An 18,008-nucleotide genomic window follows, 5' to 3' on the forward strand; every position below is an offset into this window, starting at 1 on the left:
TTAATTTAGAATATTTTTCCATGGTTACATGATTCATGTTCTTTCCCTCCCTTCCTGCCACCCCTATCCTGTAGCCAACAAACAATTCCACTGGGTTTTATATGTGTCATTGATCAAGACCTATTTCCAAATTATTAATATTTGCATTAGGGTAATCGCTTAGAGTCTACACCCCCAATCAAATCCCATCTACCAATGTGATCAAGCAGTTGTTTTTCTCCTGTGTTTTCTACTCCCACAGTTCTTTCGCTGGATGTGAATAGCATTCTTTCTCATAAGTCCCTCAGAATTGTCCTGGATCATTGCATTGCTGCTAGTAAAGAAGTCCATTACATTTGATTGTACCACAGTGTATCCATCTCTGTGTATATTGTTCTCCTTGTTCTGCTCCTTTCACTCTGTATCAATTCCTGGAGATTGTTCCAGTTCACATGGAATTCCTCCAGTTCATTATTCTTTTCAGCACAATAATATTCCATAACCAACAGATACCACAATTTTTTTCTATCATTCTCCAATGAAGGGCATCCCTTCATTTCCCACAAAGAGTGTGACTATAAATATTTTTGTACAAGTCTTTTTCCTTATTAGATCTTTGGGATATGAACCCAGCAGTGGTATGGCTGGATCAAAAGGCAGACAGTCTTTTAAAGCCCTTTGGGCATAGTTCCAAATTGCTATCCAGAATGGTTGTATCAATTCACAACTCCACCAGCAATGCATTAATGTCCCAATTTTGCCACATCCCCTCCAACATTCATTACTCTCCCCTGCTGTTATTTTAGCCACTCTTCTAGGTGTGAGGTGGTACCTTAAAGTTGTTTTGATTTGCATTTCTCTAATTATAAGAGATTTAGAACACTTTTTCATATGCTTATTGATAGTTTTGATTTCTTTATTTGAAAATTGTATAAGGACCCTTCCAGCAGGAAAGCTATGCATATGATCACTGAGGTCCCTTCAGTTCTGCCAGTCTTTGCCTCTGGCAACCTTTGATTCATCCATCACCCTTACAGTTTATTGATGCTGGTTGAGGTAAGATGACGTCTGAGGAATTTCAGAATCTCTTTCCAGGAATGTTCTTGGGCTTCGGCATGAGGGATGGGTTCACCACCCCACCAAATAGGTTTTGAGATAAAGGGATTCCATGAGGCCACACATAAAGGCGAATAGGGAGGTTCTATTAGGTGCCCAGCTCCAGGATAGGAGATCAGGGTGCCATTGCTTTTTCCATGTCTTCTCAGCTGCTCCATTGCTTGCTCAGCATAAGATTTGCTATGAAAGATATGGTCTTTTTCTCCAACAATAAACAGTATATGACCCTGGGCCCTTTCTACTGGCAAGAAAGCATGCTTATTTGCCTCTTCTTGAGGATTTCCTACTGAAAAGCAAAACTCTAATAGGCCAAGCTCATTTGTTCTTAACCTTTCTGGAAATTCCGCAAGTGAGTAAATTATTTCATTTTTATACTTGATTGCAATTCCAGTTGCAAAAAAGAAGCCATTAATGCAGACTGTGGCTGCCACCTGCTTCAGGAATGTTGCCATAGACATCCCAATCTGTGCCCCTCGGCTCACTGAAACTATTCCAATTCTGGGACCAAGCACCTGAGAATATATAAAAACAGTGTAAATGATTCTATTAGTTTTTTTAGCATTCCAATCTTAGCATAACTGGAATAATAACAACTTCCATTGGTAAATAGCTTTATGTTATTTATTTCACAAACTAGTTTGAATTTAATAGGATTCAATTAAATTTATTAAATATTTATTAAAATTAAGTTTATTAAATATTCACTATATCCTGTGTGAAGAAAGAACTTGGGGGTGATGGAGAGTTTAGATAATCTTCCCTATAGGGGTTAATCTAGCAGAGGAAGAGCATACATCTATGGTGTAAAGAGGACTAAATCTGGTATTAGGAGATGTAGTTTCTCCTTCAGGCTTTGCCATTTATATTGTGACCTCAAGTAAGTTACTAAACCTCTTTGAGATTTTCTCATCTGTAAAATGAGAGAGGTTGGACTAGATGTCTAGTCAGAGATCCAATACTATAAAATTTTCTCTTATGATAAAAATAATGCAACCCAGATATTGTGTGAACCCTGAGTGTAGAGAGCATTGTTACTGCCTGGAAGCCTTCATGAAGAGTCTGCATTTTAGTAGGAAGTTGAAAAAGATGATTAGGGTTCCAAAAATGGAGAAATGGGCCTGGGAAGGGCACTGAGTAAAAATAATAAAAGTTACATACATACATGTAAATGTGGAGAGAGAGAGAGACGGAGAGAGACAGAGAGAAAGAGAGAGAATAAAAGAATAGTCCAATTGAGCCAAAATGAAGAGTATACAGAAAGAAAAACATGATATAAGGTTGGAAAATTAGGGTATACTAGATTGTGAAATGAATACCAGAATTATGAATCTGAGCCTTATTTTTTGTGAAATAAAAAGCCTCCACCAAAACCTGTACTTTCTCTGACTTCAGTTTTTCTGTCCTTATCACTCCTGTTTACCCAGTCAGCTCTATGTTTAAAAATTTGGAGTTATTTTGAACTCTGCCTCAGGTCCCATATCCAATCAATTGTCTTGTCTTATGGATTCTATCTAGCAGTGTTCTTGGAAGTGGTTTGTACCAGCTCCAGTTTGCAAGAAAGGATTGTTAAATTTTCATTGCGAGCTTTCATTTCAGTACAAATCATTCATCCCTACTTGTGCATGAGTTGTATTCTTTGCAGCAACAGAGCTCAGTTAAATGCCACTGCAAGTAGACTGCTATACAATGTTTAAGATACAATTTTCCCATCAGTTTTATCTTTACTATAAGTGCCTATTTGACTTCTCCTTAAATTACATTTGTTTAATAAAATTCATATGTTACATATATGTCTGAGTAATTAGTAATTAGAGTAGGTGTTTAAGTTCAAATTTTCCATTGTTAATTTATGAACAAAATGTAAAGTTCTTTAAAAAAAAACCTCAGAAATCAGCAAATACTCTAAATCAGGACTTGTTTTATTACTTTCTTGATTAGATAATCAAGACAATAAAAGAATTGAGAAAATGTTAATGTAGATTAAACTTGAAAGTGCATTGTGGAGACATCTAGAGATTATCCAAATTATTTGGACTATCCAGACAGCTGGTTGTTAAGTATAGACTGAAAGTTAAGTTGGCAATGCTTTCTGGACATCCAAGAGGAGATGTCACAGAGGCAGTGAGAAGGACAATGATCATGAAGAACCTATTGATGAAAGGGAAGAAAGAGATGGGAAAGAGCAGTTTGATGGGGTACAAGTAGACTTTTGCAGAATTGGGAGGAAAATTGATATGTTTACAGGCAAATGGGAAAAGAACCAATGGCAAAATGATGAGAGTGGGAAGGAGAGAAAGGGTTGTGTGTGTTGGGGGCAATGGGTAATAGGTGAGGGGAAAAAAAGAGAGGGAGAAGAGGAGAGAGAGAAATTGAGAGATAAGAGGAAAGTGAGTTGAGGCTGTGTGACTGTGTGTGTGTGTGTGTGTGTGTGTGTGTGTGTGTGTGTGGAGAGAGAGAGAGAGAGATTAAGGATGGGATTAAAGGCATAGGTGGAAGAATTAGGTTTAACAAGGAATTGGACAACTCTGAGATTGGAAGAAGGAATGATGAGAAGATACTTAGAACTTCTGAAATACTGACACAAATTGAAGAAACTGACCTTAGATGGAGTTGACTATCTTAATGAAACAGGAGATAAGATTATTAAACGTGAGTAAAGGGACCAGGAGCAGCCTTGGGAACTTGAAGAGAAAGAAACAGATTTTAAATGATATTGTTGCCTAGTAACAATGATGGTCCAGTTGAATTTGTTCCTTATAACAAGGGAAAATTTTCAAGAGCATATGAGGTAGAGGGAAATCTACTTCAGGGATATGGGACAACATGAGAAAAGGGCATGGAGACAGGAGAGAACCAAACTGGATGCTTGACTAGAACATAATGACATCAAGAATAGTATTTTTTTTAAGTCTTAAAAGTGGGTTTGAAATAGCAGCTATATTAGGCAAGTTAGTAGAATGGTGGCACCAGTTGGTCAGTCAAAAAGCATTTATTAGCTAAGTGGGAACTGTGCTAAGCACTGGGGATACAAAGAAAGGGAAAAACATGGTCCCTGGGGAAGAAAACTAATATTGAATTGTAATATTCTATGGAATCATTTTTCCCTTAAACTTCCCAAGGTCAGGCTGAAACAAGAGCCTGACAAATTTGAGGCTCCTCCTAAGTCTGCTCATCCCAACCCATCTCCAGTCTGTTCCTCCCCCCACACCCAATCAGACTGGGTTGGACCTATTCCTCCTGTGAGGAAGTAAGGAGGGAGCAGCTGAGGTCTCTAAGTCCACCTCCTCATTGACTATTTACAAATTGGAAATGCCTTAGGATATCCAGGGGAAGAATTGAGTGATTAACTTTAAAATGGTATACAAAGACCTGCGCCAGCAGAGTTAAGGTCTTTTGGTTGTCAAGAGAATTGTTTGACCAGATTAGGATGTCTTGAAATTAATAAAATATTGGTCTCTAGGAGCTCATATTCTAATGGGAGAAACCTCTATGTACATATAAGATACTACTTTTAGCAATATTCTCACCAGACATGCTAGGCGACCCAGATAACTACACACTCACCAATCCATTCAAAACTTCTCCACACATCAAACCAGATTGATGCTTCCTATTTGCCTATGAAATCCTTTGATCCATCCCTCATAAACTGGGAGGAGTCCTAGCTCTATTAGCATACATCTTAGTCCTATTAATTATCCCCTTCCTCCATACATCCTCAAAACAAAGCCCAATATTCAGACCCGTATCACAAACACTATTTTGAATATTAACAATCTTTTAATACTGACCTAAATTGGAGGGCAACCAGTAGAACAACTATATATCATCATTGACCAACTAGCCTCAACCCTCTGCTTCACACTTATTATCCTAATACTTCTAGCAGGCATATTAAAAAACTACAAACTAAAACCAAATACTCATAACTCACAATCCAAGTAATTTAATAAAAATAATGGCCTTGTAAGCCAGAAATGAAGGAAAACTCCTTCCTAGGACATCACTCAAGAAGAAGGCAGCCAAACACCTCACCATCAAAACCCATAATTGATATTCTACTTTAAATACTTCCTGAATTAAAATGTTCAATTTGTATACTATACTAGTATTAATGTAATTTCTTTTAAAAAACTAAATTTAGTACTATGTATATAGTACATGGATTTATTTGCCCCTAACATATCTCATATACATTATACTCATATATACTAATAACATTAATATCAATTAGTACTATAATTTGTACAATATATAAATATCCTTAACCTAATTATATAGATGGACATATACATTTTATCCATAATCACAGGATCAACATACCTTAATCTTCTAGCATATCACCACTACCAGGAATACTTCAATCCTCACCTCACAAGAAATCACTGTCCTACTATTTAAAGTGTATTATTGGAAATCTTGTGCCTTTGAACTACATTTCCCAAGAGCCCACTGATTTCCTGTTGTTCTGTACTGACATAGATAAGGGATAAATTCAGGGGATTTCTGGGGCTAGCTCTCTTTCCTTCCTATGTTGGGTTTGCAGCTGGGAATGTGGGCCATTTGAACAGGTAGATCAGCCATGGCACGTGGTTTTAATTTGTTATTTATTTATTACTTTACTACTAGTGATTATTAATAATAAATCTTACAAAAATAATATTTAAAGTTATTATTATATATTAATTTTAATTTTTACAAAAGACTTGCAGTCCTTCAGAGGAAGCTCATAAATTGTAATGTACCTAACTCCTTTACATATAAGATATGTATAGAGTAGATGGAAGGTTATAGAACACATTGCAGGAGGATGTGAGGTGGGGAAAATCAGAAAAGGCTATTATCTAAAATCAATGCCCCCACTTGATTATAAATTCTAGGGAATCTGGTTTTCAACCTCCTTATATGATTAAAACTGCTCTTTCCAAAGGATTTCTCAATGATCAAATCTAAAGGCCTTTTCTCAGTCCTCATTCTTCCTAACCTTTCTGACCCTGATGATCATCCTCTTCTCCTCCATAATCTCATCACCCATTTAGGCGACAGATAATATAAATAGGTCAAATTATTTATATTCCTATGTGGAAAAAATGTTATCTGTATCTCTTAAAAATTATTATTATCATAGTAGTTAGAAGAAGTATACATAGTGTTGTAGGAATATGTAGAAATATATTTAGCTAGCAGAGGGAGAAGACTTGGCTGGCAAGAGAATTTGGAATCTTGAGAGAGACGACACAGTGACTCTGGCAGTCTGGCAGTTTATAGCTGTCAGAGAGAGCCTATGAATTTTATGGTGGATCTGGTCAGATTCAACATCTCTGTAGCTGTTTCCTTGGATCTAGGACTGTGTTATCTCCAAGCAAGCCCCGTGAATTAGTAGGTTGAGAAGTGGATTTTATCAGGTGTGGTGGACACACACAGATTATCCCATCTCCCTCTCTTCACCCTTGCATCTATCTTGGATCTATCCTGTCTCCTGTAACGACTTTTGAAAACATCATTGAACATCTTTGTGAGATGCCCTTTTCCCAGCAAGATCTTGCACTTAGCAGTCTGCAAATAGATTATAGCCTATAGAGTAGTTTGATCCATCCCTTTACCCCTGGGTGAGGATGTATAGATCTTAGTGGCAATTTACCTAATTCCCTTCATTCTCCATCTCACTTATTCATTAAACAGTTTAATTAGTACACTCTTGCCTGTGTATGTCCTTTCCCAGATACTAGGTTGACACATTGAACCCACTATGTTACTTTCCTTGGTTATTATTCTGTTATATGTTATCCCTAGCTAAGTGCTATTACCTGTGTTTATTCAGTTACCCTTTCAGTTCCCTGTAGTCAGTTGACACACCTAACTGACAACCTTCTTTCCCCACTGTAGTGAGGGACTAACCCCCTTACTGCATTTATTTAATTTCCCCTTAATACAATGGACAGAAGATGTGGTAGTAAGCTGTGTAAAATGATATATAAAGAACAATCTAGGAGTGAAAAAAGAGGATTGCATTAAGATAAATGGGAAGAGAGCAGTAAAATGAAATAAATTATATCACATAAAGGTGCACAGGGACTGGGGGGAATACTATTACAATGGATGGGAGGATGAGGGTGGTGGCGGGTAATACTTAAACGTTATGCTCATTGAAATTGTCTCAAACAGGGAAGAAAAGCCAGATTCATTGGGGTATAGATTCCTATCTTACTCTATAGAGAAGTAGAAGGGGAAAAAGAAAAGGGGATGGTGGGAGGGTAGTAATATAAGAGAGTAAGAAGTTAGGGGGTTTGGTGATTAAAAGACCCTATAGCGAAGTTGGAGGGGAACAAGTAGGGAAGTGGTGGGAAGAGAAGTAATACAAGGCATGGAGAAGGCAGGGGGAATGATTAAAAGAAAACCACTGAGTGAAGAGAAAGAATGAAAAACTAAAGATTAGGATTAAAAGAAGAAATGAAGATAGAGGGAAATACACAGATGGTAATCATAAATGTGGATGTAAATGGGATGAATGCCCCCATAAAATGAAAAGGAAAACAAATAGCAGATAGCAGAATGGATTAAAAACCAGAATCCTACCATATGTTGTTTACAAGAAACACCTTTGAGGCAGGTAGACATACACAGAGTTAAGGTAAGAGGTTGGAACAGATTGTACTAAACATCAACTGAGACAAAAAAAAGCAGGAATAGCAATCATGATCTCAGAAAAAGCTAAAGCAAAAATATATCTGATTAAAAGATATGAGGAAGGTAATTACATCTTGATAAAACATGGTATAGACAATGAATTCATATGAATAGTTAATATATATACACCAAATGGTCTAGCATCCATATTCTTAAAGGAGAAACTAAAGAAACTTAAGGAGGATATAAACAGTAAAACTATACTAGTGGGGGGACTCAACTTTCCCCTATCAGAACTAGATAAATCTAACCAAAAATTAAATGAGAGAAGTAAAAGGAGTGAATGAAATTTTAGAAAACTTAGATTTAATAGATATCTGAAGAAAACTGAATCAGGATAAAAAGGAAAATACTTTCTTTTCAGCAGCACATGGTATATATGCAAAAATTGACTGCATTCTAAGGCATAAAAACTTCCCAACCAAATGCTGTAAAGCAGAAATAATAAATGCAACTTTTTCAGATCATAATGCAATAAAATTATAGTAACAGTTCATGAAAATGTAAATTAAAAATTAATTGGAAACTAAAGGATCTGATTCTTCAAAACAGGTGAGTTGAAGAACAAATCATAGAAACAATCATTGATTTCATTGAAGAGAATGGCAACGAGGAGACAACATATCAAAATTTATGTGATACAACCAAAGCAGTACTGAAGGAAAAAATTTTATACTCCTTAATGCTTGTATCAATAAAATAGAGAAGGGGCAGCTAGGTAGCTCAGTGGATTGAGAGTCAGGCCTAGAGACAGGAGGTCCTAGGTTCAAATCTGGCCTCAGACACTTCCCAGCTGTGTGACTCTGGGCAAGTCACTTGACCCCCATTGCCCACCCTTACCACTCTTCCACCTATGAGCCAATACACAGAAGTTAAGGCTTAAACAAACAAACAAACAAATAAATAAATAAATAAAATAGAGAAAAAAGAAAATCAACAAATTGGACATGCAACTAACAAACTAGAAAAAGAACAAATTTTAAATCCCCAATTAAAGATTAAATTGGAGATCCTAAAAATCAAAGGAGAAATAAATAAAACTGAAGGTAAAAGAATTCTTGAACTACTAAATAAGACTAGGAACTGGTTCTATGAAAAATTCAAATTAAATATAGAGAAGTTATTTGATTTTATTAAAAAAGAAATTAAAAATTAAATTTTATTTTATTATTAATACATTATATTATAAGTAATATAATAGTATAATTAATTAAAATTTAATTTAAAATGAAAAAAAATTAAAAATCCAATTGCCAGTAGCAAAAACTAAAAGGGAGATTTCAACTCTAATGAAGAGGAAATTAAAACAATCATTTGATCTATTTTGCTCAATTATATGACAATAAAGCTAATAATCTAGGTGAAATGGATGAATATTTACAAAAATATAAATTGGCTAGATTAACAAAAGAGGAAATAGAATACTTAAATAATCCCATCTCAGAAATAGAAATAGAAAGAGCCATCAATGAACTCCAAAGAGAAAAATATTCACAGCCAGATGGATTCACAAATGAATGATATTAAACATTTAAAGAATAATTAATCCCAATACTATATAAACTATTTGGCAAAATAAGCAAAGAAGGAGCCCTACAAAATTCTTTTTATGACACAAATATGGCCCAGGAAGAACAAAAACAAAGAAATAAAGTTAAAGGCCAGTTTCATTAATGAACATTGATGCAAAAATCTTAAATAAAATACTAGCAAAGAGATCACAGAAATATATCATAGGGATCATTCACTATGATCATGTGGGATTTACCAGGAATGCAAGGCTGGTTTAATATTGGGAGAACTATCAGCATAATTGACCATATCGATAATCAAACTAACAGAAATAACATGATTATCTCAAAAGATGAACAAAAAGCCTTTGAAAAAATATAACACCCATTCTTATTGAAAATACTAGAAAGGATAGGAATAAAAGGGCCTTTCCTTAAAACAATAAGTAGTTTTAGTTTAAAACCATCAGCAAGTATCATCTGCAATGGGGATAAGTTAGAAGCCTTACCAATAAGAGAGAAATGAATCAAGGATACCCATTATCACCATTATTATTTAATATTGAACTAGAAATGCTAGCTTTAGCAATTAGAAAAGAAAAAGAAATTAAAAGAATTAAAGTAGACAAAAAGTAAACTAAACTATCATTCTTTGAAGATTGTAAGATAGTATACTTTGAGATTCCTAGAAAATCAACTAACAAACTAGCTGAAATAACTAATAACTTTAGCAAAGTTATAAGATACAAAATAAACCAACATAAATCATCAGCATTTCTATATATATCCAACAAAACTCAACAAGAATTAGAAAGAGAAACTCCATTTGAAATCACTCTAGGCAATATAAAATACTTGGGAATCTTTTTGCCAAGACCAACACAGGAATTATATGAACAGAATTACAAAACACTTTCCACACAAATAAAGTTAGATCTAAGCAATTAGAAAAAAAATTAATTACTCATGGGTAGGCAGAGTTAATATTTATTTTTAAGGCCTAATGAATTCCCTCCCCCTTCTTCTTCCCTCCCTTTTTTGACCTCCCCACTCCCCTGCTCCCCTTGGTTTATCCCTTCTGACTTTCTCAGTAGGATTAGATAGAGTTTTATATCCCAATGGATATAGCTACTCTTCCCTCTCAGGGTTAATTACACTGAGAGTAAGGTTTAAATATTACCTCTTAATGCTCTTTTCCTTTCTTTCTTATAATAGTATTCACCCCTTCCCCTTCCCATGCCCTCTTTGTGTGTAATAGAATATCCCATTTTTCTTATTCCTTCAAGATTCTCTTGGTGTCCTCTCCTATTCACCCCCCTCTTTCCCATCCACCCATATCATCTTAGACCATTTAGTATTCCAACCTCTCCCTATGAATAATTCTTCTAATTACTATAATATTGAATACTATAATGGTGAATAGAGTTCCCTACAGAGAATGATACATAACATTTCTCCACATAGGAATACAAATAATTAGATCTTATTGAAGCACTTAAAGGGGCAAATTTAAAAAAAATATGAGTTTTCTTACTTTCCCTTCTGTTTCTTATTTACCTTTTCATGTTTCTCTTGATTTTTGTGGTTGGATATCAAACTTTCCATTTAGTCCTGGTCTTTTCTGTGCAAATACTTGGAAATCTTCTATCTTGTTGATTGGCCAGACTTTCCCCTGGAAGTATATAGTCAGTTTTGATGGGTAGGTGATCCTTGGTTGTAGACCAAGTTCTCTTGCCTTTCTGAATATCATATTCCAAGCCTTGAGGTCTTTTAGTGTGGAAGCTACCAGATCCTGTGTGATCCTGATTGGTGCTCCTTGATATCTGAATTGTCTCTTTCTGGCTTCTTGTAAAATTTTTCTTTTACTTGGAAGCTCTTGAATTTGGCTATTATATTCCTGGGGGTTGTCTTTTCAGGGTCTAGTGCAGAGAGTGATCTATGGATCCTTTCAATGTCTATATTGCCTTCTTGTTGTAGAACTTCAGGGCAGTTTTGCTGAATAATTTCTTTTAGTATGGAGTCCAAATTTCTATTAATTTCTGCTTTTTCAGAAAGACCAATGATTCTCAGATTGTCTCTTCTAGACCTGTTTTCTTGATCTGTCAATTTTTCAGTGAGATATTTCATGTTTCCTTCTATTTTATCAGTCTTTTGACTTTGTTTTATTTGTTCTTGCTGTCTTGATAGATCATTGGCTTCTGCTTGCCCAATTCTTGTCTTTAGAGACTGGTTTTCTGCTATAAGCTTTTGATTTTCCTTTTCAATTTGGTCTGTCCTGTTTTCCAGCTGTTTGATTTTGGTCTCCAATTTGCTTAACAATTCTTTTGATTTGGGGGCATCTTTTTTGAATTGCCCAATTCTAGCCTTTAGAGACTGGTTTTCGGCTACAATCTTTTGGTTTTCCTTTTCAATCTGGTCATTTCTGGTCTTTGATTTACTTGCCTCACTTTCCATTTGTGAAATTCTGTCTTTTAAACTGTTATTTTCTTGCCAGATCTCTTCTATCTTTCTCATAATCTTAGATTTGATCTCTTTAAGACTTTGTGACCTGTTTTCATTGTTTTGGGAAGATTTGGATATGGTTACTTGTTTGTTCTCCTCTGCTGTTTGCTCTGTTGTCTGGATTTTTTCTGTGTAAAAGTTGTCGAGTGTTAAAGGTTTCTTCTTGACCTTTCTCTTCTGGAGTTCCTGATTCTGGCTTGCCATTGTTAGCCCAGCACCCTCTCAGCTTTATGCTCACGGCCAGGATATGTCTGTGCTCTTTAGGCTCCTGAGGTCTCAGGTCTAGTTGTTCTCAGGGTCCAGCCTCCTGGTGGTCCCCTTGCTTGTTCTTCTGCCTGAAGCTCCTTTAACAGTCTCAGGGTGCTGCTTCCACAGTCAAGCACCTCTCTGCACTGGGTCCCCACTCAAGGTCCAGGACTGCGCTCAGGATCTTCCCCTTCGTCCACGCCTGCACTCAAGGTCTGTGTTCAAAGTCCTCGTGCGTTCTTTAGCCTCTTGGGGTCTTAAGTCTTGCTGCTCTCAGGAACAGGCCCTGGTGAGCTGCCAGTGACTTACTGGGTGCACCAAACTTGCTCTAACTCTTTTGAACTGGCTTTGGCACTGTAGGTGGTATTGGGGGGGGAGGGGGTTGCTCAGCTCACATTTTAGTGAGAGCTGTTTCACTCCTTTATAGCATGGAAATGCCCCGATTCCACGTACCTTCAATGCTGCGCCCTGTTGTGGGGTCCCTTCGTTTGTCTGGATTTGTTTTTATGTCTTCTTGAGGAGTCCTATATGTGTGGGTTAGGAGAGGTCAAGCAACTGCTTTTTACTCTGCTGCCATCTTAACCCAGAAGGGGCAGAGTTAATATAATAAAAATGACAATTCTACCTAAATTAATTTACCTATTCAGTGTCATACCAATTAAACTGCCAAAAAACTATTTTATAAAACTAGAAAAAATAATAACAAAATTCATTTGGAAGAACAAAAGGTCAAAAATATCAAGGGAACTAATGGAAAACAAATGTGAAGCATGGTGGCCTACCAGTACCAGACCTTAAATTGTACTATAAAGCAGTGATCATCAAATCAGTCTGGTACTGGCTAAGAAATAGAAGGGTAGATCAATGGAATAGACTAGGGGTAAATGACCTCAGCAATCTAGTTTTTAATAAACCCAAAGATTCCAGATTTTGAGATAAGAACTCACTATTTGACAAAAACTGCCAAGAAAATTGGAAAATAGTATGGCAAAAATTAGGTTTAGATCAATATCTCATACTCTATACCAATAAAGGTCAAAATGGGTATGTGATTTAAACATAAAGAGTGATATTATAAGTAAATTAGGGTAACATAGAAGAGTTTACTGGTCAAGTCTATGGAGAAGGGAAGAATTTATGATAAAACAAGAGATAGAGAACATTACAATATGTAAAATGAATAATTTTGATCATATTAAATTAAAATGGGTTCGTATAAACAAAACCCATGCAACCATAATTAGAAGTGAAACAACAAACTGGGCAAAAAATTTTATAACAAATTTCTCTTAACGGTCTCATTTCTCAAATTTATAAAGAACTAAGTCAAATTTATAGAATTCAAGTACTTCCCCAACTGATAAATGCTCAGATATGAATAGGCAGTTAACAAATAAAGAAATCAAAGTCACCAATAATCATATGAAAAAATGTTCTAAATCCTTCTTTGATGAGAGAAAGGCAAATGTAAAAAACTCTGAGGTGCTGCCTCACACCTATCAGATTGGCCAATATGACAGTAAAGGAAAATGATCACTGTTGGAGGGAAGATAGCAAAATCTGGACACCAATGCATTGCTTATGGAGTTGTGAACTAATCCAACCATTCTGGAAGGCAATTTGGAATTATGCCCAAAGGTCTATAAAAGAATGCATACCTTTTGATCCAGTAATACCTCTATTAGGTATGCATCACAAAGAGATAAAAAAAAATGGGAAAGGGCCCATTTGTACAAAAATATTTATATCTGATCTTTTTGTGGTGACAAAGAATTGGAAATTAAAGGAATATCCCTCAATTGGGGAATGGCTGGACAAATTGAATTGTAGTATATAATGGTGAGGGAATATAATTGTGCTATAAGGAATGATGAAAAGAGTGATTTCAGAAAGAGCTGGGAAGACCTAAATGAACTGATATAGAGTGAAATAAGCACATAACTGCAAATATTGTGGAACGATAAAGTATGATCAATTTTTTTACTAATAACAATATAACAATCTAGAACAATTCTGAGGGACTTATGACAACTACCTCCAGAGAAAGAACTGTTGGAGTATAAATGCAGATGAAAACATGATTTATCACTTGTTTTTTTGGGTATATGTGATGTAATGTAGGTAATTTGAGGAAAGGTGTTTGGGATAAGGGAAGTTTGAAAGGAGGATGTTAGAGACTTGCTAAGTGGGTAATCTTGGTTACAGGTAGGCTGGGATTAAAGGAGATTCAGGGTATAATAGGACTGAAGTCAGGAGTATAACACAGAAGGGAAACAGAGATCTTTTAGGGAGAAGAGAAATTAAACTAAACAGACAAACACAGCAGGCTTACAGACTGGGACTTAGACTCAAACACAAGCTGAGGGAAATAGTCTAGACTGAAATTAACAAACAGGCTTTAGTTAATTTCACAGGAAGGGACCTGTTTTGAAGTAACACCTTCTTTCAAGATGGATGCCCCAGATTCCCTCTAAGCCCAGAGTATGTTGTCTCTTTCCCTCTTCTTCCCACTTGATAACTAACAGACAAATTACACTAATAGGGCTGTTGAAACACAAAAGGGTTTATTTTGTTTGAAGGATGTTTGTTAGGAAGGTGGATCAAAGGAAAGCCCTATCAGTTGTCTCAGGAACCTCAGGTGGGGGAAGGGAAGTAAAGATGGAGTCTGAGTAAGGACCTGCCTTTAAACTCAGCTTTACAAAGTGCTATGGCTATCTAAAGGGAATAAATGATGATTTGACTAACTATAACTAATGCTGTCAATTAGATAACTCTTAACAGATTTAACTCCTCTCTAATTACCCTCCTTATTAACTCTACAGACACATAAGATAAGGGAGGGAAAGCAGGGGTGGTATTAGGAAAGGAAGATATAAAGGATTTATCTAAAATAATAATTTCTTAAGTAAATATATCAAAGCTAGGCTAAATTTCAATATTAAAGTTAGGTAATCAAAGCAGCTCGCTCATTGACCACCTCCCTCTACGGAAGATCCAGTCAACTGCCTCTCCTCAAGATTCCAAAAGCTTAACCGCTTTTGGAACTCAGCCAAAACTAGAAAAAACTATATGACCCCAATTCTGTATACTACAGTTTTGGGGGGGTTGGTTTTATAAGATTATTCACTTATTAAACTGAATAATATGCAAAGGGTGAGTTCCAAATACCTTGGGATTTCTCAGGAGGATATCAGCAGCTTCTTCAAAGTATCCAATATCTATAACATCTAGTTTTTTGGGCAGGTCATCATAGGCAAAGTAAGCTAAGGCCAATGTAGCAAAGCCATGACTGGCCAAGAGACTGGCCCGAAACTCAATCAGTCCACCAACATCACCAAATAAATCAATTACTCCAGGGAAAGGGCCTTCTCCTGTAAAATTTTTAAAAAGATTTTGTGGTGAGAAAAAGAAGAGGCTATTAAAAAAGAGAAAGAATGGATCAAGAAAAACAGAAGGAGAAAGAAACAATATAGAGTAGGTCCCCTTTAATGTACAGCTTTCTGTGGTTTTATTTATTTGTAGTCATTCCAAAGAGAGGAAGGAAGCAGGTAGGGGGTTCCCTCAGGAGGAGGCAGGGGCCTGAACATGGTTCAAGGACACATGGAGGTTGGAGCAAAGGGATGAGTTGAAGTCAGTTCTTTGACTTTCACTTGGAGAGTTTTCTTCATGGTTTGTTTGTTGTTTTTTTTAGAGGCAAGGAAGGGGGAGGCCAAAGAGCAGAGGGGCAGCTGCAAGGAGAGAGAGCACAAAATTATTTAGTAAAGTTAACACAAGTGTTAAAAATTAAAGGGAGAACTGTCTGGTTTCAGCCATCCACTGGGGTTCTTGGAATGTATCCTACATTAATAAAGGGGGACTACTGATTAGGACTGAATAATGATGTATAATGCACTGTAGGACCTGGTCACTTAATACTGTTTACTTCAGTTTCTTCATCTGTACAATGAATTTTGTTTTAGGGTTATTGAGTTTTCCCTTTTTGAGTATTGCATCCAATTTGGAATGTACAATAGACAGTGTTGTGGGACTAAAAGTCAGGAGAAAAACTAAGGCTAAATCTATAGAACCAGGGACTTTCTCCTTAGAGAGGAAAATGGAACCCATGGAAGCTGAGAGAATCACCAAGTTGAGGAATGAGGAGGGAAAGGGGATCCCGGATGAATAGGAGCAGCATGCTGGTGGTTGTCAGGGTGACCAAGTGACCCAGGGCTTATTATCAGGAAAGTGGCTGTGTACTGTGTCTTAACTCTAGCTCCAAAATGATTCACCCCAAGAATTGGAGTTTGCTGAAAATTGGGTATGAAGCAAACATAACTTATCAGACTGAATTCTGAAGAGACTGAGAATAGTATTACTCACCTATGTAATAACCAAGTATTTAATAAGATATATTGACCCTCATTATTTATTGGTTATTTGTATTTACTAATAGTTGTTATTGATATGGACAGGCTCTTGAGTTGGATGCAATCCTGGATTGACAATTGGGAAAAGACGGTGGTTCTAAGCAGTTGAAGAAAACCCTATTTATTATAACTTTTAAATTGGTAAAAAGGGAAAGGAAAAGGAAAACCAGGAAGATAATTAAGGTAAATGATTCCCTAACACTAATAAAACGAATCTATATTTCCCAAAATCTGTCTCGTGAGAGACAGCTTTGTGATTACCAAAAGGCAATCCTCCTTATTCTACACTAACTAAATTCCCAATTAACTATTTTTCTATCCTATGACTAATATAAGATTTATACACGGTAATAGATAAAACTGGATTTCTTCCTCTGCTCAGATGTAACCAGCCTGTCAGAAATCTTCACAGATGCCTTCACTCAGCAGTAGCAATATAGTGTCACCTACTGGTGAGACAGAGGAACTACAATCACTCTTCTCTTGTCTGCTAGGATGTTTCAAGAAATATCTACAGATTTTCTCCAACTCACAGAGCAAGCTCCTTGAACAACCTTCTTTATTTAGGACAGTCCAAAGAGTGAATTCTTGGTCTAACTGTCTTTCCCAAGACTCCTTGGGACCAATCTCTTCCCATCATTCCTCTTTAAGATTCTGCTCTGTCAGAAATCCAGCTCTCTCAAACTCAGCTTCCATCCATCTAGTACCTACCCTATCAATAATCCTTTATTGCTTACTTAATTAACAAATACTCATAGCACCTCTAAGCAAAAATGCTGAAAAGAGAGAGAGAATCCCATAAAAGAGAGAAGAAACTAGATGTAGAATTAATGAATAAAAACATGACTTATTCATTACTCACCTGGTGGGAGGAAGAGAGCTCCTCGAACTCGACCTTCCCTTATCTGGATTCGTTGTACTCCAGGTATTGAGTACCATCGCTCCACAGTCTCAGTGGCCATAGGATTGTCAGGTGAATGGTTCAAAAATTGCTTTGTATCATACACCTCTAGTTGAAACCGGAAGGGATTATTTATCACATTCCGTTTCCATAGCCTAGAAAAAGTCTTCTTAGGTTTCAGGGACCAGAAGAGGCCCATAGGATGGATACCTACATAGTCCCCTCCAGTTGCTCCTGCATGCTCCAGGTCTACCTCTCCATCTTCATCAGCCTTATAGAAGACTTGAGACTGAAAGAGTTGTCCTCTTTCATCTGTCAATGATGCCTGCAACATTACCAACTGAGAAGGGAGCAGGCCAGTTACTCGGATATGCAGTGGCTCATCAACAAGAGCTATTTGGGGGTGGACAATTATCTGGACCATTGTTGGAATCCAAAATAGAGACTTTTTTATGTGACAGTTTTCAGTTAGATCTGAAGGTCTAAAAAATAAAATTAGAAAGAATTAAATAAAATAGTTATATGGTTTAGAAAAAAAGGAGACTGGAGTAGGACATAACCTCAAAATCCAATGGTATCAGATTTTCTCTCTATATTGATAGAGATGAATACTCTGTTCTTCTTGAAGGGTGGAACACAATTAGCAAGAGCAACTGGGGA

The 18,008-nt window shown here is 36.4% G+C and overlaps 1 protein-coding gene across 1 annotated transcript; it reads right to left on the minus strand.

Annotated features, from left to right (window-relative positions):
* Positions 1–943: 943 nt before the first annotated feature.
* LOC123230834 (bile acid-CoA:amino acid N-acyltransferase-like) lies at positions 944–17,772 on the minus strand. The gene is made up of 3 exons (XM_044657008.1): positions 17,310–17,772; positions 15,210–15,412; positions 944–1,607 (listed from the first exon to the last, which is right to left on the minus strand). Exons 1-3 carry the CDS (start codon positions 17,770–17,772, stop codon positions 1,011–1,013), a joined length of 1,263 nt encoding a protein of 420 aa, XP_044512943.1. The 3' UTR covers positions 944–1,010.
* Between the last annotated feature and the right edge of the window lie 236 nt (positions 17,773–18,008).

Source organism: Gracilinanus agilis, chromosome 1 (genome assembly GCF_016433145.1).
Source record: "Gracilinanus agilis isolate LMUSP501 chromosome 1, AgileGrace, whole genome shotgun sequence".
Taxonomy (NCBI): domain Eukaryota; kingdom Metazoa; phylum Chordata; class Mammalia; order Didelphimorphia; family Didelphidae; genus Gracilinanus; species Gracilinanus agilis.